This window comes from Varanus komodoensis, unplaced genomic scaffold (assembly GCF_004798865.1).
Source record: "Varanus komodoensis strain SLA01 unplaced genomic scaffold, ASM479886v1 scaffold1, whole genome shotgun sequence".
NCBI lineage: Eukaryota > Metazoa > Chordata > Lepidosauria > Squamata > Varanidae > Varanus > Varanus komodoensis.
Window position 1 is genome coordinate 126,625,031 of NW_025335268.1, and position 20,482 is coordinate 126,645,512.

The window sequence follows — 20,482 nt, forward strand, 5'->3', positions numbered from 1 at the left end:
TGATGTAACTTCCCTCTAAAGAAGTGTAACTTCTGCTTCTAAATCTATTCCGCAATTACTGGTTGTTCCACACTGACACTCCCAGGGAGGGTCAGTGCCTAGGAAAATGTGGCTGCCCACTGCTGTGGACACTTCTTGAACCATCTAGGTACACCAGATGGCAGCAAAATGACATATTAAAAAACTGTAAACAAACAAACAAAGCCTAGCTAACTCCTCTAAAGTTACAAAGGGTCTTGTGACATCTTAAAGAACAAACTTAATCTTGCTAAATTTTGCACATCTTATGTGTTCTATCCTAAAAGTATATTTTAAATGGCTGGATTGCTTTTTTCCCTGTTTTGGACTTTTTTTCAGGAAAATTAAGAGTGAATTTTTCTTTTTCAAAGTTGCTACTGAGATTGTTTTGTGCTTTGTGAAACTGAGGTTACCTCTTTCAAATCACTTCCAAGTTGCCTTTGTTCCTTGTTCTGGATTTGGATCAACTTAGATTGTCTTGCTCTGTGGCTTTTTGAAAAGTAAAGTCCTCTATTAGCTTCATTCTTTCAGAAAGCTCTTTGTCTAGAATTCAAAGGACCAATTTCTAAGGTGCTCATCTTTTTATTAGCAGACTCACAGTGTTCAGCGTGTTCATAAAGTTAAAATGACTCAACAATTTCTCCAGGCTTCTGAGCTATTTGATGGAAGCAACGCATGTCATAAACCACATTATCCTTAGGGATAAAATGTTATCAAGCTGGGGGTACTTACAGATGCAAGGATCCAAGCAATACCAGTTAGAAGGAACTGAACTGCTGATTCCTTCTTTTTCTCCTGCATATATTGGGGCGGGGGGGGAGTTGGGGGGTAAGAAAAAAGATGAAAAAGTGGCATGGGAACATAAGAAGGTTACAAGTAGATGACTGCATCTTTTAGTCCACACATACAATTCCATAAATGAGGTGGGGGGTTACTCCCTGATCACCCTCATTTGAAGCACTGCCAGGTAACGCCCTCTCATTGTTGTTCTAAGGTACTCTTCAGTGAAGTGTGTTTGCATTACTGCGGCATAAAGAATTGAGCCTGCTTGTCCTATTCTGACTCCTTTTCAGAGGACTTTGGCCAGGTATAAGCCAGCAAATAATTGCTTTCCATTACCAGCAGTTATGTCTCCCAATAATGGTTGCAGGGGAACATGAGCAAGAGGACATATTGCTCTCATGTCCTACTTGTGGGCTTCTCACAGGCATGTGGCTGGCCACCGTGGGATCACAATGCTGGGCAAGACATGCCTGCTCGCAACCAGCAGTGTTGTTCCTCTTTTAGCTGCTCAGTGGAATGGATTCCAAGCATATCACACCATGCCACACCAGGTTTGTAGAGTGGCAAGCAATAGTATGTTAATTTCACATACCATAAAGAAGGTGTGACATTCTGGAAAGTTGTATGCATTTGTGGATGAAAAGTAGGTTGCAGCTGAAAGCCAGATGGGAGGGAGGGAAGGAGAGGTTTAACTTCCTAGACTGCCTTGCCAATAGCACCACCTTGTGCTCCTACTCCTCAAGCACAACTCATGCGTGCATCCCTGGTCATTTTGAGGTTTGCTAGGAAAGGAAGTATATCCGTAGTAACAAGAAAGACAGCAGCACTTTCCAGATTGCTATATACTGCAGTTCTTTCCACTGACTTCATTCTGAAAAGGCTTGCAACCCACCCAAGTCTTATGTTCCTGAAGTGGCTGGAAAAGGCTGATTCCTTTCTCTCTAGTTTTTATAAACCATTTACAACACCCACGGTTTGTTTCAAGATTCTTCTTGTAATGGAAGGACAAAGCCAACACTTGAAGATGATCTTTTTAAAAAGAAAAGAAGTGCCACTTTCCCTAAGCTACAGTGGGTATATCATGTCTCTTCCATTAAAATGCAGGGAAATATTGTAATCACAACACAGAAATTGCTACTGAAATGCATTGGCATGCTCCCTCCATCCCAAAACAAGCAGATGTATCCATCAATTGTAAATAAATAAATTTTAATGATTTTTCTCTGTTCCAGTCCATTATTTTATACATTTATTTATAAAACAGTAGTAACATTTCAGAATCAGAGCATGATGCAGTTTTCTTTTTTCTTTTTCTAAAAAACAACATTATTTTAAAAAGTTGTGATTTATTCTCACAAAAGGGTCAGCCCCTCACTTCTCACACTGGAAAGGATTTTAGTAAAATGTACCTTTTGTCCATTCCAGCTGGGGGCCAGACACAATACTTAACCCTTGTTGCATATACAATGTATACAACGCCACCATAAAGTCAAGAAAGCATATTCTGTGGTGGTGTATGCTAGCATGGAAGGGATAATGGTGGTAGGGAATAAAGAACATATAAAAATTTGTCCTCAAAGTTTCAAAAGTTGCTAACTGCTGTTAACTAAAAGTTCAAATACTTCTAGCACGAAACATCTCAGCAGAGCTTGGTATTTAAACAAGAACCTCCAAATACAATTATTTTAGAAAATAGGGCTCTTTTTAATTTACTTGACATCTGGTCTTGGAATCTAAGGTCTCAAAAAGCATCTTGCTAGATGCTTTTTGGGGGAATTTTTTTTTTTGCTTTATCTCTCTCCAAATCCACATACTTTTCAAAGCCTTCTGGATCTGAATCATATTCAACTGAACGTAATGAGCAGAACAGACATTAAGGCTACAATCTGATGCATATCCAGAAGTAAGCTTCAGTGAACATAGTAGGATTAATTTCTGAGTAAACATACAAAGTTTTCACTGTAACTGGGCACACTTACTAGGCAGTAAAGCCTACTGAATTTCAGGGAAATTACATCTGAACAGGCAGGCACAAGATTACACTGCAAGACCTGTTGACCCAGCATTTCTTTTTTAATCTTTATTTTTTGTTTTGGAGATTATTACATTCTTCTGTTCTTCATAAGGTGGAACTACAAACATATACTACAGTTTTAAATCCTGAGAAAAAGAAGTCTAAGGAAAAAAATGGGCTTTGGGTGCAAATATTACATTCACTTCCTGTTTCTATACCATACCTTGTAAAATAGTCAGCACACTGCATGATGCATGTAATCCCTACATTCTGTGTCTGCAAAAGCACCTCATGAACATGAAGGTCTACAATGGATTGAGAAATGACCTTGCCATAAGTTATCCCCTGTCTTCTTCTATCACATTAAAATGTATTTAAGATATTAGAGCAACTTGTACAACACATCCATCTTCCAGTATATTTCTTGTACCAACAGAAGCACCCTCTTAATACATACTGAGCTCTTATGTGCTATTTCACTAGATCACTGCAAAACACCAACCAACTCTAAACTTTCTGCTTTCTTTTTGTCCACCAAGGTTTCTAATATCACAGGAACTTTTACTTCTCTTGAAGGTCTAAGTGCATGAGGCCTAGGATGCACAACACCTCAATAAGAAGTAAACTTGTGCATCCAAGTTGCTGCAGAGATTTAACCTGCACACTACCAGGCATTTGGCAGGAATTCAAAATACTCTCTAGCTCAAGAGAGCACAGACACATCTTAGAGGGCCTACATTTGATTTTGAGCATCCCCACTATCCTTCCATGGAAGCCTCATATAAATCGGTGGTTGCTGAGCTTTTATGGGCCATATTCCAAAGCAGGTAAGGGCGCACTTCTAAGCATCTTCAGGCAAAAAAGTTCTATGCCTTCCAGTATTCCTCATGGCTAGCTGGGGAATGCTGAGAGTTGTGGGGCTCTTTTGTCTAAATACACATAGGATTGCACCCTAAATCTGTTACAACAGAAGATCCGCGGAACACAGAGATTCTGGCATTGAAGAGCTAGGGCATCATCTGGTCAATACTTTCTATGGTTTCAACAGATTACTTCTCCCGGTGTGTGTATTCATACAGACCCTTATAGTATTCCTATTTTGCAATGGGCACTACCACGTGAAATCTAAATCCAACCTTTGATTTGGCTGGCGTAACATGTTCACATGACTACACGTGCCTTTCCACATGCACTTATTTTTCTAAGGGCCGAAGTAGCCTCAGTGCACCACCACTAGTACTATATCCCATCCCCAGCTGGTGGAAAGGGGCAGAGGTAGCTTTATTATGGAAAACGTATCTTGCTTAAAATAATGGAATCGATGTAGAATAGATGTGCAATCTACTGCTAGACAGTGGATGTGCAAGACCTCTGGAAGAAAAAGAGAAAATGGAAATAAAACAGCTAGGCATTTAAATATCCGAACATGGCATAGATATAGGGAGAGAAGAAATTTGCATTGCTGGTTGCAATGATATCACAGGCACCATCCAATATATGCTCATGATACCAGTGCAACCACATTTGGATAGCATATTAATTCCTGCAACTGTTCTAGTTGCTGTAGAAAAAGGAAAAGTGCTTCTTCTATAAGATTTGTTGACCCAGATATGCCCAGTTCTAGGTACACCTCATCCAGTCACGCATGGCCAAGGCCCCAGATATTCACATGCATGCATATTTCATCTAAGGGTACAGAGCATCAACAGTATCATAGCCTTAAGTCTTCTGTTCTTCTGACTCAGAATGAGATATATGTGAACTGGAAAATAAACAAGTCAGACTTTTAAATGGGTCCTTGTGGTGCAAAACAGTGACATTGCCTGAGTTTAAAGGAGGTGCTTTGGCACAAAAGGAGTACGTTATTTTCAGAACACAGTTATCTCAGTAATATAAAATGTTCATTGCTATGGCATTCATAACACTAAAAAAATCCCTTGGATGAACTTGCAACAGATTTGTCCAAAGCTTTGTACATGGCTTCATCAACCTCCACAAATTTGAAATATTGAACTCCGATTTGATGGAACCAGATGCTCCTGCCCAAGTTCTGTTAGTAATGAAATCCAGCAGCTACCCCAGAGAAAAACTGTCATCTTCTCCTCATGCTCTCCGAATGCTACATGAAATGTACTTACAAGCATGTCGTAAACTTTTACTGGATTTTGTTTATCGTGTGATTTGAAATGACTAACGTGCTTTCTCTCCATGTCAGTAACATCTGGTGAACTTTCAGCCTGAGGAGGAGGAGGATCCTTTGGAAGCGGTACCCTCCCCAGCTGTACCAACCCAGCAAATGTGTCCTCATCTAGTCACACATTTCTAAGGCAAATCCCAGAAAGGCTACACTCCGACATTTTGTCAGCATTTTGTATAGCTGGATTTAAACAAAATATTCCGAACCTGTGCTCTCTCTCTTGTAACAGGACATTCCCCACTCCTTATTTCTAATGTGCAAGCAGAACATTGCGTCATTGCAACAGGATGGAAAGGTTGCTGTAAGAGTATCACAGTGGTGGTAGTGCACCCACAGAGATGGGGAGCCAGTGTGGTGTGGGACAGCCAGTGCAGTGTGATGGTGAGAGAACCTGGATGATCTGGGCATTAGTCCCCGCTTGGCCATGAAGCTCACTGGGTGACTTTGGGCCAGTCACAACTCTCAGCCCAGCTTACCTCAGCTGGTTGTTGTGAAGATAAAATGGAACTATGTAAGCTGCTTTAGGTTCCTCGCAAGACAAAAAGAGTTGGGATATAAATTATTACCATTATCTAAAGAGTGAGCCAGGACTTGCTTTGGCTATCTGTGCAGAAAAATCCTCAAATGCTACCACTCAGACAGTCATGGGATATTGAAGGCACAGTTTTATCCAAAAAGGAGCATACTTATCCGTGGTTCTTTGGTTGATCATTCTTGGTTTTGCAATTAAAATCCCCATGAACAATTTTTGTTTCATGACAGGATAAGTTATTTTTCTTTCTCCACAGACCCAAATGAAGAGAGGGGTTCTACACAGCCTAAACAAAGCCTTTAAGGCATACATGCTGCAAGTTCAAAAGGACTAGAATAGACTAACAAATTTAATATAATAAACCAAACAATATTATTTGACACTTCCCCAAATACACAAATACCACATGACCCCACCCCCGTCTGACCAGATCTCTCCACTTGTTCCTCTGAGAAGCAAAAATATCCTCTCACAGAGCAATTGAGATTAAAACAACATTAATCTGAATTAGCCATCAAGACCCTTCCCCCCCAGCTGGCTGCCTTCCAGACATTTGGGTTTACAGCTCCTGTCATCCCTCACCACTGGCTATGCCAGCTGAAAAGAGCTGCAGGTCAAACCATTTGGAGGGCCACAAGTTACCCACACTGTCTTAGTAGGAGCCAAGGTCCATCCAACACTTCATAGGCTTGATGTCACTAAGTGCTCTCTCAGAAAAGGGCTACAATCTACCCTAAGGTGATTAAACAATTAAAATATACATCCCTTCTATGAACTATTCCTTGACAACTTACATTCAGGCACTGAGCATATTGCTCTTGTCAAAAACATCAAACTAAGTCTCTGTGCAATGTGTGTGTGAAGCAAGTCATAGTAGAAGAGGGGTTTTTCATGTGATGGCAAAAGCAGATGCAACACACACAGTGCAAGGCAAGCAAGGAGGTCCTGACATCTTCCAGCTTTCCTGAGCTACCGAGGAGACTGAAGAACTGCAAAGACGGCAATTCAAGGACAATAGCACTAAGGTCTGTGGGACTGCAACTGCAAGTACACCATGCCGTTCTTGAGCCCTGATCAAAATGCCCTGAGAAACTGAAGGATTTATGGCAAGTAGAAAGGTACAGACCTTGTAAAATCTGTTGCACCTACATTTTGTGGATTGTCAGGCACTTTTTGTTCCATCATTCACTCAGTTGCAGAATCATATTTTGTGCAAATGTGTTTGCACGTATTTTCACAAATTTGCACTCCTGCAAATGAATCCCCCATCCCAGGTCACAGAAAAATGTGACTTTTCATGCTTCAGCCTCTGTGGAAAATGCACATTTTCTATTTTTATTTTGAGTAAAACTGTGAAAAATAGAACAGTCTGCAAGTTCATGCAACTCAGAAAAAGCCACTCCACTGTGGACTCCATGGCTTGAATTCTTAGAAATCTGAACTCATTTGAACCCATTGCAGATTTCTCTGGCATCCCTAATGGCAGACATAAAATCCAGTCATTTTCAAACAACCCAAGAATATATGGTAGAAATGTAGGGAGCTTAGACTCGAAAAAGAATGATTTAGTGATCTTATCGATTTTAGGAGATAACAAAACAGTCAAAGTAGGGCTGTGAAGTAAACCAAGACTGGCACATGCTTTCGGAACTGATAGAATTTCTCTTTTTTGAGCAATATGAAAATAAGAGGGTCACCTTTGCAGGGTATCATCTGAACAGTATAATGAAAGTTCAGGATAAGATGTGTACGGGCAGAAGAATTAAGTATGCAAGGCATTCCTCATCAGATGCAAGCACATGTGCAAACACACCGATTTATGGCAATCACTAGGACATGGCAAGCCACAGAGAAGTGGCTGCTTTTCACTCCTGGTAAGTTGCTTTCAAATTATTGAAAATACTTGTACATCTAATTGGAGAGCATCATATGCCAGATATTTGACATATGCAACTGTATTTATGAAGCTATCCACAGAATCACACCAGAGTTTGCATTAGATTAGCTGCACAAGTTTAAAAAAACAGTGCAAAGGAGAGTTCAGGAGCAAGGGGAACTTGGGGGAAAAGATGGAACTGGTATGGTTCTAAAAATATATATGTCTTTGTGGCAAAGCTACTGCTATAATATTCAGCACAAGGGGAGCAACAGAATCAGCTGACGGAAAGATGGCTCTTGGCTAGACTGACAGGCTATAGTCTCAGCATTTTATATGGAAACTTCAGGTGGATAAAGACAGCATGCCCAAACAGCTGTACACATGGGTGAGGAAGAAACACATGTATAGCTGGAGAAATTTAGCAATATTTTAAACTAAAGCCAATCATGCTTTTAAATGGCAAAGCAATTTGCTTATTTTCCTGGGTGACTGGATTTAGTAAAAATCTTTGACATCTCTCCAGTTCTGCACATAATTTTCCCCCTGTATGCACTTCTGGATTTCAAGGATTGTAGCTGAAACAATGTGTGAAAACAGAGAAAGGGTCTAAACTAAAATTAGATTTCTACACCCTGAGCTTTGGAGACTCAGACTAGATGTCTGCATCAAGACTTAGTGGAGTGTGCATTCTGAAAGCTGCAAAAAGTTAATTAAGCCAGCTGTACCTCAGCCGGGCTTCTAACTTTAGAAAAGTTCTGTCAGAGTGATAATACTATTCCTCTATCTCCCCAAAGGACTGATACAAAATCACCACCCACCATCATACATGTTTAGGCAGTAGCACCACACTCTCCCTCTTGCAGAGTGCACCAAATATCCCTGCTCTGTAGAATGACGGTAACCCCAACACAGGAGTGCACCTGAAGCAGGCCAGTACTCCCATCAGGTTGGTGGTACTAGTTAAAGGGGTGGGGGCCCAGTGAGGCTTAAGGGACTCACTGGTTTGTGCTAACCAAGCCTTGAACCCAAGCCTTGGTTACAGCTGCTTGTCAAACGTGACAAACTGCTGCCTGGCAATCAACATCGAAATCACATTGTTGCAAAAATGCTTGAAGTGGCTTGGCAGGACAAGTGGTATGAAGGCACAGGGCACCTGAGTTACACTGCAGGAATCAGAAAAGCTGAAAGGGTGTAGCAAGGCTGCTCGGATTTTGGCACACCAGGGCAGAAGAGAAGCTTGGGGTTAGCATTCCAAGATCTGGAGTGAACTTTGTGCTGAAGATCCCCCATCCCATCTGCACACAAAATGTCTCCAGTCCAGGTTGCATTTTTCTTTAGTCTCACATATCCTTGATTAAGTCTGCAGGGATAGGGTAGAGGGACACATCTTCACAAACAAACAAGTCTCCCAGTCCTTTTTCCCTTGGAGGCTTCTGATCACAGCATGTCTGTTTCCTCCATGCTGAAGCTGCTTCTGCGACTGCTAGCCTTTGAAGCTTCTGGGGATACAGCAGAGAACAAGGGATCAGAAGCCATGGGAAGCATGGTGTCCTCCATTAGCATCAAGTCTAGCTCTTTCTTGGATAAAGAAGGAAAGGAGACATTTTGGCTGGCGTCCAGAGGGTCATGGAAGCCACTGGAGTTGTCATCAAAGCTCAGGTTGTGAGTAAAGTCCAGCTGATGGTAAGGAGACTGTGGAGGAGCAAAGTGAGGCTGGTGCTGAGTTTCCTGTTCTGGATGGGGCTGAGCCTGCTGCTGGATCTCAGTTGTCCCCTCCTCTCCAGAGGTTTCCTGCTTCACAGCCTGCTGAGCTAGGTCAGCCATGCTCGTGCCAGAAGGTGAAGTAGTTGGTAGCCCATGGACTCGAGCCTGCATCTCCAGCTCCTTTAGAAGAAGGTACAAAAAGGAAATGTTCTTATATGAAAAGCAAGACATACAGAAGCTAGCCTCCTGTGAATAAACAGTCATTCAGCAAACATTCAGTGATCCATTTCTGCGATGCATGCTTGAGAAGCCCCTCCTCGAGAACCACATGCAGCTGCTAACTGAAAGCAGCTGGGACACTGTTGCTGCATCAGCTTTCATAGGTTTGATCTTCATCATGTGTATTTCCCAACCTGGAGTACTCAGGCCTGTTGGACCACAATTCTCATTGACCATGCTGGCTAGTGATTTAAGTCCAACACTACTGGAAAGCACCAGATTCAGGAAGGCTGTAATAATATCTCATTTTTAATTGTATATAGGGGTTTATTTTTAAATTAACATTGGTTTTAAATATTTGGATATCAACAGTGCATATTAATCAACTGAATGTTTAAATAATTAAAGTGAATATAGGATGGCACAGCTTTAAAAAACTCAAACCAAAAATAAAACACTTCCATAAACTATTCTTCAGCCTGAAGATCTGGATGTTCCTGCCTCGTAGGTCTACATATAAACACACCTAAGGGAGCCATGAGTGACTGGACAAAAGCAAGAAAGGCAAGAATACGACCTGGCCTTCAATCAAATGTCAAAAGCATACTGCTGGTGGAGAGGACGCATGGGTGAAGGCCACACTACGAAGCTGTTTTGCAACCAGGGCCATGAACCTCTTTCATATTGTCCCAGAACATAAGAGTATTAGACAGAGCTATTAAAGGGAGGTAGATGAAGGTCATAATGGATGTGAGCTACTAAATCCTCAGTGAGGGGATAAAAGGAAGACAATTTCTATACACAGTCAAGTTATTTTGGCAGTTACGAGCACAAAGCAGACAGATGGGGATCCACCTGTATACGCAGCCAGAGCTGCTTGTTTGCCATTTCCAGGCGCCGAGAATGATTCTCAAGATCTCGTGATCTCTGCAAGTCCTTCTGCATCCTTCTGATGTAATCGACAGAGGCTTTCAGAATTGTCCCTTTGTTCCAGCGCACATCCCTGGAATAAGACATGGGAGAAGAATGTTAGAGACTGAAAGGATTACTTCCAGATTTCTGAAAGCTGCTGGGACAGTTTTTGTTTATTGTTAAAAGTTTGTTAATGTTTATTGTTAAATGTTTATTGTTAAAAGTTTCTAAGTAAAAGGGAAAAGCTAAAGTGGCAATACATTGGAAATCTTTCCAGGCAATCAGACTGGGTCTTAGCACTAAACCACTAAAAATAAGCAGCTCTCTTTTGAAGGTGGGGAAACATAGAGATGTGTTAGGAATTCAGTGGGGAGTGGAACTCAACAGAATTACATGATTCAGCCCCCACTTCCACAATTCCAGCTCTTCACTGGTACCAACTGGTCTGAGTGGAGCCAGCTCATGGGCTTCTGTCTCTAAGATGGCCCATAATTCTGCATTTTTTAAACTAATAAAATGTGTACAAATAAGCACCTCAAAATCCTATGGCTCTATTGTAATTTGTGCAAATGGTATGGGTGCCTTATTCATGTAAAAACGCCCCGATTCACACACTTTGGGGCTTACTTGTGCACATACGTAAAGGTTAAAAATACGCACACATTGAACTCCATCATAGAGGTGGAAGAGCACAAAAAAGACCACAACTCAGTCTGGTTCTGAAGACTGATTCAGAAGAAGGCAGTGGATCCACTGTGCTCAAATGAATTGGATTTCTCTGTTTTAACACATCCTTCAGTGAGAAAGCTCACAGAGGAAAAATCAGGCTGGCACAGGAGAAATTGCACCTTGCCGTTATAAATGTACAGACATCATGTGCATCTTGCACAGCCTTGCCCAAGCCAGGGCCCTCCAGATGTGGCGGACGCCAACTCTCAGTATCTCACAGCCAACATGGCTGACTGGGAAACACTGGAAGTTGAAGTGTAACACCTCTGGATGCTGCCAGGTTATGAAAGACTGTTCTTCTTTGACTCGATTATTATTATTTTTATTATTATAACATTTCTATGCCGCCCCTTGAATAGCAGTGTTCCAGAAAACTTAACTTTCTTAGACAGGTGTACTTTTTAAGCTGTGCCACCAGTCATCCATATGACATACTAAGACGTAGGACATACTGGCAAAGCTCTTTCCAAATAACAGCCTGAAATTAACCCATAAATTGTTAACCTGGAACTTTCACTTAAATAGTCACTGGTTGTGTGAGGAGTTCCCTGAATGTTTAAGCAACAACCCTTTGCTACTGTTTTTAATAAACTAACACAAGAGTATTACATCAGGATTGTTTGACAAATACTGCACATGAGCAATCCGAAATAGCTGATCAAATTGAGATAAGGCAGAGAGAATATAAATCCTATTCATTTTTCTGTAGGAAGCAGTTTTGTTTTCACACATTGCAGCCAAGAAGAGAACTCAGTATTTCAAACTTCTCAGCTATTCTGAGTTTGAATTTATAATTTTCTTTAGTTGTGAAGACTCCTGAAAATATTTTTGCACACACTGTACCACAATATAGCCTCTCATTAAATAGTTTCTTCTATATTATAGGTCAAAACCAGAGATGTTGCTGGTTGCTTTGATTAGTTGGCTTGGTGCTTTGATTTACACCTCCTGCTGCATCACAGAAGTGTTCCTTCTTGTACTAATCCATTTTTGGGGAGCACTGATTTAAACATTCCCTGACAGTTTCGAGCAAGGAGACAGTGGCAATGCAGAAAAACTATTTCCCCAACATGGTGTCCTTCAGATGTTCTGGCTGGGAATCACGGGAGTTTTGTTCAGCTCTTCAGGAGGGCACATGGTGGTAGAATGTGTATAAAAGTAAGGGACCCCGTGGCTGGTGAATTTGATGTAGCCCGTCACAGCACAGTTCTTGCTTATTTTCAAGGAAACATGAGCAGGCCTTCATCAAACGCTCCATGCTCATGACCGAGCAGGGCAGGGAGCCTTCAAGCACAGGCTGGGCAGTGACAAGGGGAAGGCCATGGCGCACCCATGCTTTCCTCTCCAAATTGCTTTCCTTTAGCTTTAAAACAAACTCTTTAAAAAAAATCCAAGATGTGATTATTGGTCCTCACCGAGTTCCATTGCGATTAAAAATGGCTTTAAAAAGGCCTGTTTGGGGAGGAAGAGCATAAGCAAAGGAAGCGGCTCAGCCTTCCCACTTCTACCCACCCTGCACTTCTTCTCTAGCCTTCCTTGTAAGGATTCAGCTGCCTCACTACAGATCCTTTGCCATGTTTAATATGCCTATAAGAGTACACTGATGATTACTTTAATCTCAAACAGTAAAGAATTATTGAATTAAAAAAAACTACACACTTCAGGAAATTTAAATAGAAGCACAACAACAACCATAACAACCACCACCACCACCCATAAATAAAAGGTTCTGTTTTAAATCTGAACTCTGCAATAACACTAAGTTCTATTCAATTTGGGGAATATTTTGTTTTAAGGCTTAAGTAAGTTTGGCATTTTTACTCTGAGACAAAACATGAGTTCTTGTAAAATGGTTTGAGATCAAAGGGGAAATACAATTTTCAGTGACAACATCTGAATCATAATTTCCCAGATTAACGTCCTGGAAAATTTATTTATTCCCATGGCCTCTTTCGCAGCCTGGTAATCTCTGTTGCTCTCTCTAAGAGGAAGCAAAACTTACAGGTCTCCAGCTTTAGGGATCAGCATTCCTAGTTCCTTAATGCGATCGTTGATGTTGAACCTTCGTCTTCTTTCAACTATGAATGGAAAGAAAGTGAGGAGAAAACTGACTACTGAGGAACTGATGAAAGAGATTGCAAACCCAATGGAAATATATTGGGGTGCTGACTTCCTCCTTCTTGATATCTGGGTCTTGAAAAGGCTTGCAGCCTGGTTGGGTGTGCATGTCACTTGCTTCCGCTTATCCTCTAGTAGTATAATTATAAATAAACCAAATATTACAAAACCAGCATAACGTACCACTGATTGCTCCTTCAAAGGGAAGTTATAGCCCAGTAGCACCACCCTTGGAACTTCTCACTGTTTCAGGAAGTGGGTGATGGGTAACATTGTAAAGAATCACAGTAGTGGGTTGTTGTTGCTGCGACATTATACTACACTGTTGCATTGCATTTATTTCTCACCTTTTCTCATCTTGCAAGGAACCCAAGGTGCTGTGCATAGCTCCATTTTGTCCTTGTAACAACAACCCTTGAGATAGGTTAGGCTGAGAGTGAGTGACCGGCTCAAAGTCACCCAATGGATCTTCAGGGCCAAGGGGGGACTAGGAACCCGGACCTTCCAGGTTCCCAGTCCAGCATTCTGAGCAGCACACCACACTGGCTCTCAGGGAAGTTTTATGTCTAGGAATAGGTAAAACTGCCCATTTTGCTTCCTTTAGCTTTCCTATTTTTCCAGATTTCAGTTCTTTCCAGACTTTGAGACTTGATTTTATGTTGTCCTGAACATTGAGAAAAAGGACTGCTTCAGAATTTACTAAGAGATTTATATTTGCAACCATTTTTTCTAATGTAATGCATTTGTGGATGCTGTTTACATATACACATTTATGCATGTTTCCATAATATTTTGTGTGCATTTTTATTGGAAAGCTCTGTTGCAAAATTTGGGAAAATGTGATCTTTGAAGGATCACTGAGTGTTGTTCCTCATCTCATGCTATGACATATCAAAAAAAGAAAGAAAAGAATTAAAGCTGCCCCCACATTGACAAGCTGGCTATCCTTGCCTATCCAAAAGCAGCAGTGAGCTTGGACCTGATTTTCCTTTGAGCTCAGTTATAATTATATTACAAACAGAGGTCTTGATTTTTAAAATTAAATTGAGTAGATAAATATGCGGTTGAAGATTTCTCCCCAACCAAGATAGCACAATTACCTAAAACTATGCTTCAACACTGCTGTAAATATCAAAAACAACAGAAAGGTCCTCCTCTCTAAACCAGCAAGGTGATAAAATGGTTTGTTTAATAGCACGGTCACCCTTGTGTGTCAAGTAGAACAGCCAAAGGCAGAAAAAGAAAACATAAAAGGTCAGCATAAGGACAGAGCAGCTCTGTGGACATGTGCCAATTGTGGAGTGTTGCTAACACATCTCCATTTATATTTTGGAAACCTTCTCTGCATCAGGACAAATAGCTGAGTTAACAAAGCAGTGAAATTTTGATGCTGGGATGTGAAAATGCTGCTAATATGCTTTGTTACCATACAGCCTACAAACCGGAGTCATTGATGATATCCTATTGAGCATGAGTAACGGTGAACATGAGGGGGAGCATTGAAGGGAATTTGGGAAGCTTCATTGTTTTAACCATCACTCACTCAAATTGTGATTGTCTTTCTTCTGCCTTTCCTTAGCCAAAGCACGGCTCTCAGCATCTGGAGATAAAAGAACAAGGTGTCAGTCAAACCCAAAAGAAACCAAAGTGGCATTTAATGTACATGTGCATGTGTGCATAAAGGCATAGTGCACATGGGCTCACCATAAACAACAATCTGTGGCCGAGCTAGAGCTGAATGTGGCCCCAGCAACTCAACCCAGGCATGAATCGACTGGCCATACACCTTGCCAAGTGGTTACCTGTGAGCTCTCGCTTCTGTGTGAGTTCCGCAGGGCAGGAGCTGCTGGTGATGCCCACCACAGAGGGCGTCATCTGAAGGTCACTGCTATACACGTTTATGTGGCTGCTGGACAGTGGCAGCTGGAAAAGAAAAGAGTGCAACAAAACAGAACTGTCTTAGCATAGAATGTGCAGGGTGATCAAATGAGGGGCTAAACAACTGGGCACAAGCTGGATGGCAGAGTCCATATAGTTCTCTTTGATGAGTGGTGGGGATTTCTTCCACGTGATAAAAAGTTAGGTAGGTCAGGGAAGGCAACGTTTTGGCCCTCCGTAAGTGTTTGCCTACATCTATTAGCCCTAGCCACCATAGCCAGTGCTGAGGGTTCATGGGAGTTGTAGGCCAAAACATCTGGATAGCCACAGCTCGTCCATCCCGACTGAACTTGATAGTTGAAGTTTTAAAATGGAGAGCCCTCCACGGCTACTGATATTTCACCTGACTGCATTGTTGCAGCAGACCTAGTAGACCTTTCATGCATTCAGTCAACATATCTTGCACACACTCATACCTGGAGCAACATGGGACTGGCATCCATGGAAAGAACCCGTGCAGAGGCAATAATGCCTGAGTAGTAGTGCCACGTGGGCACCAGGCAGGAACAACTGCAGAGGTTCTTCAAACTAATCTGATCCTCTTCCTACCAATTTTAAGTGACCCATGCACTATGCCTTCACCTATGTGGATCATGCGCTTGCATACACGCCAAAGAACCAGAAGATTTTGCCACAGAGCAGCAGCTTCCACAATTCTAAAACTGTGTGTGACAATGCAGCTTTTCCATTCCTGCCAAATGGTGACTCCAAATTACTTGCTGTTGGGAAAGAACCAAAGAGTGAATTTACCACTCAACCCCCGCCCCCGGCCCCCATAGCTTAGCTATGGCTCATCTGGTTTATGGTTTTAATTTAGGCTGATATTTTCCATAAGCTCCATACCAGTTCAGTATTTAAGCCATGCAGATTTTCTGTTTTCACACAACCCCAAGGGACTGTCTGAACCATCTGTCTAAGCAGGACCCAACATTATACTATTTGCATGATAACACCTGCCAACCTCATTTCATGGCCAAATGATAAATCAGGCAGGAATTTTCTCTCTCTCCCAAGTCAGGAGTTTTTCCCAAGATCAGACAGACTAATTTCCTCATGGGTTTCCAGCCAAAGCTTCAAATTATTTGGTGGAAGGCACAGGATCCACTACTTTGGCCTTCTTCTCATTAACAAGGATGGCAAGGCCATTATTATTAATATTGCAATTATATCCCACTTTTCCTCCTCTAGCAAGGAACCCAAACTGGCTTACGTAGACTTACTCTCCTCCATGTTATCCTCACACCAACAACCCTGTGTGGTAGGTTAGGCTGAGAGCAAATGAGTGGCTCAAAGTTACCCGCTGAGCTTCTTGACTAAGTAGGGACTAGAACCCAGATCATCCAGGTCCCTGGTCCAACACTCTCACCATCACACCACACTAACATTCATCATACACTAGAACATAAAAGAAGAATGACAACAAGGAGAGTCCCTGGAGTAATAGGAAGGGAGACAAAGGCTTTCCCAGTCAGCCTCTTTCTGGCCAGGTCAGGTCAGGTAAGGCCAGGCCCTGCACTGAGCACAGCTGGTCAGGCCACTGCCATAACACACTGCAAAAACCATCCCTGCTGATCCTGCTTCTCTACACCCAGAACAGTTTCACACTGTGCAAGAAGTGAAGCGCCTCTGTCCTCTTTTGACCACAAGTCAGCAGTACAGAGTGTGTCTTACACAGTTAAGTTCTCCGATTCAGTCCTTTGCATTCCCAGTTAAAAGGATCCGATGGAACAGGGCTGGTCCGAAGCTCCAGAGAGCCACTGTAGTCAGAGCATACCTCATGGGTTTAAATGGACTAAAGGTCTGACTCAGGGTAGCAGTTCCTTCTAATCTCTCTCTAGAGAGATGCATGCATATGTTTTGTTACCTGCATGATTATCATGTGACAGATCGCCCACTTCAGTACAGACCTAGGAGTCTGGTAAATTCACTGGAGGATTTCTAGCATGGCCTGCGGATGGCCTTCTCACAGCAATACTGAAGCAGGTCTTTCCCCTTAGTATTTCACAGGAGCTACCTGTAGAATGCTATAAGCGCCAGTGGAAGGCCCCTCTCTTTCCTCAGGCCTTCTTTGACTTGGCATTGACCAGTTTATTAAGTATGGTGTTGCACTGATGTTAATTTTTTTCATCAATGTTATATCATTATTATATATTTAAAAGAGTTTAAATTCTTTTGCAAACTGCATAGAGGTATTTTTAAATACAGTAAGCTTTATATTCTATCTGAAGGAGCACCTTCCATACATACTTGCCCACCCACTGATTGGAGGTCCAGATCTAACCCTAACCCAACCCTTCTCCAGGAGCCCTCTTTGAAGAAGATTTGGAGAAGGGCCTTCTCTGTGGTGGCACCAAGGTATAGAATATGCTCCCCAGTGAGGTGCACCTGGTGCTGACACTTTATTCATTTTGGCACCAGGCCAAAACCTTTTTATTTGCCTGATATTTTAAGTGTTGATGCTTTTTTAAAGATAGGTTTTATTTGTGTTAATTCAGATGATGCTGTGCTGTGATTGTATCACTGCCCTGGGACTCAAAGTGAAGGATGGTATAGACAATCTTATAAATAAATAAATAGATTTTAAAAATCTATTACATCATTGTCATCATCTACATGTCAGGTATTAAGTGGGAACATGAAGCGGCAGTCCCAAAACAGCACATACACTGACAACTCCATTCTTATGCACTATGCGACTCCAACAGTAGGGATGGCACTGCATGGCCCAGGGCAGAAAGATACCTGCACCTTCAATGGACCACTCCCAAAATCCACTGTCATCATACACAGAGATGAAGTGGGAGAAGGAAAAGCAAGCAATTTTCTCCATTCCTGGGCTCCTTTGGGGATTGCACACATGCATACATATCTTAACACCATGAACGTGAAAGAAAAGGAATGTCTTCACAATAAATTCAAATTACAAAGTCTTACATATCAGTATTTTACATATTTGTACATGTTTATTTGAAATAGTGGCATTTGTTGATTTGTAAACAGAAAACTCATTTTCACAGATTTCTGCTAAATCTTTTTTACCCTTAATTTGAGACATAATGATCTTGTTGCTTTCCTTTTTCCACTATGCCCTCCCTGCCCAAAAGCAAGATGCAAAAAGCAAACACACTCACAGTATTGGGCATATGAATTTCTGGGTTAATACATCCCACTGTAGTTGTCAGCTGCATGATGTCTTCAATAACGTCATCTATCTGAAGGAAAAAGTAGACTTTCAGGCATAGGAAGGATTTTCTCAATCTATTTTTTTCAATACTGATTTTGCCTGTATGTGTACAGACATGGAAGACACAATCATAGGTTTAAGTGCCTTAAATTTTATTTGATATATTTGTATTTATTCAAAATATTTCTAGGCCACCTTTCAGGGCAGGAGGCATGGTTTCATATGCCCCTTTATCTGTAGGGCCTATAACATCTATTGAAAAAGAATGATGTGAAATGCAAATTCCTCCAGAGCCAGTTTTTATCTTACTTCCTACAAGGCTAAGTGATGCAAAATCTTAACTTTCATTTTGCTCCCCTTCTTAATTACCATGTTATTCAACCAGGAGAATCATGTGGTCCATCTGTAGCTAGACCTCAGATTGCAAGAGAGCTGTGACATATTCCCTATAAACTTCCCGAACACAGTTTTAGTTCAGTCTCCTCCTCGATTTGCTCCTTGCATTTATATATACTGATATATACCTGCTTTCTCTTATTTAGATTTATTCAAATATGAAATGATACAATCCAGAAAGGGTTCAGCACAACTGTGTGACTGGTTAGTTCAAGAAGCTCTGCTTTAAGCAACCATCAGAGAGGAAAAGCGAACATTCTTGCGTTCTGCTGTACAAATGTACTAATCTGTAGGGATGCACAAATTAGCAAAACCTGAGCTCAAGATTCTCTGAATTCCATCTCAAAGCTTGTTCTGATGTGTGTCTGTATCAGATTGCAAACTTTGTGAGGGATTTTATGCAGAAATAATCATGCTTGTTTTCCTGCATAATTTCCCAAAATGTGCATGTTTTGATGCCTGCATTTTTCTCCTATTAATAAAAGCGTATCTGTGTGCTATTCAAAAGCATGGTTTTCAAGAGTATGGATTCTTCCAAATGCACAGGAGCTTTCTGTTCACACTGCAAGAATTAAAATGAACTTTGATCTGGATTGTGTTAGGAGCAATGTTTTTTCGGGGGGAGGGGTGTGTGCAGACAGTTCTGGTCCAATTCACTTGTCATAAACCCCTACAGTAAGGCACCAAGCAAAGCAAGATTGGATCCACATGCCATCTAAAGCCCATGTCCAGGCAGTATAACTTACACACCTCCCTTTCAGGGTTGGAACTAATGTTGAGCATTGCCATGGGACTGCTGGGGGTGCTGTTGCCTGCAGAAGAGGACATGACGTGGCTTGGTCTCACACCAGGTGAGGCAGAAGGAGGTGGCTTGGGAGAAGGAGCACTGAGCAGAGGAGCAAACTTGTTCCCGTAAGTTTCAGACAGATATTCTTGGACCTTCTTGTCGCGTGACCGTTGCAGGTGGTACGTGGTGGGATTCTCCAGGAAGGACTGAACCTAAAAATGACCATGAAAAGTCAGGAGGGAAGAGAGACAGTTGCCATGGACAAAGTGGCAATAACTTTCAACTAAATATATGTCAGGAAAACATGCTTTATTTTTCTACAAAGCTACCTAAGGCTTGAAAAGTTCAATGCATGAACAGGAAAATTACAGAACTCACGAGCATTAACTGCTTCATCCATTTCAAGAAATCTTTATGAAGATTATTGGGTTTGTTTGGGTACCATCTTTTGTGTTTATGCGATATTTCAATACTTTTATATTAAAGAAAAGAACTGCCACCACAATAAATTCCAATTCTAAAGTCTTACATATCTGTCTTTCACATATTCGTACATGTTTATTTGAAATAATAGCATTTGCTGATTTGTAAACAGAAAAGTTATTTTCACAATGCCAAACTTTAATAGCCATTTCATTTGCTTCCCTCAGGAGGGATTGCCAAGATTTCATGTACTGGAACTGTACCTTTAAGACTTCACCCGGCACAGTAGGCGGTGACTGGAAATTAATGGGTGTGTTGATGGCAGGGGTTGGAGCCATTGGCATCTGCTGCTGCTGCTGCATGTAATGCATCATGGCCTGCTGCTGCATGCGTTCCCGTTGTTCCTCTTGCTGCACTTGCTCTCGCATGAGCTGCATCCGCAAACTTATACGCGAGGCCATGGCCACTATTTGGATCTCTCAGTTCTTCCTAAGGGACACTTAATAAATTCCTGGGGGAGAAAGTAGAAGGGTTCAATTGTAAAGAGTCAACATTAAAATGTAGCATTTAGTCTTAGAAGGAATATCGCCGTGGACGACAAATTGTGGACCTGCTATTTGCCGAAATGGAAAGGCACTTTGCCCAAGTA

At 41.6% G+C, this 20,482-nt stretch overlaps 1 protein-coding gene across 2 annotated transcripts in view; it reads right to left on the bottom strand.

Annotated features, from left to right (window-relative positions):
* Positions 1–1,993: 1,993 nt before the first annotated feature.
* The window catches only part of TFEB (transcription factor EB), a 79,507-nt gene continuing 61,018 nt past the window's right edge, over positions 1,994–20,482 (bottom strand). For both annotated transcript variants that reach the window (XM_044445032.1, XM_044445041.1), the window contains 8 exons: positions 20,097–20,344; positions 19,374–19,622; positions 18,175–18,255; positions 14,908–15,028; positions 14,649–14,705; positions 12,990–13,065; positions 10,202–10,349; positions 1,994–9,307 (listed from right to left, as the gene is read on the bottom strand). In XM_044445032.1, coding sequence (XP_044300967.1) covers positions 8,861–9,307; positions 10,202–10,349; positions 12,990–13,065; positions 14,649–14,705; positions 14,908–15,028; positions 18,175–18,255; positions 19,374–19,622; positions 20,097–20,294 — 1,377 coding nt within the window. In that variant the 5' untranslated portion in view covers positions 20,295–20,344 and the 3' untranslated portion in view covers positions 1,994–8,860. The remainder of the gene's footprint in view (positions 9,308–10,201; positions 10,350–12,989; positions 13,066–14,648; positions 14,706–14,907; positions 15,029–18,174; positions 18,256–19,373; positions 19,623–20,096; positions 20,345–20,482) is intronic.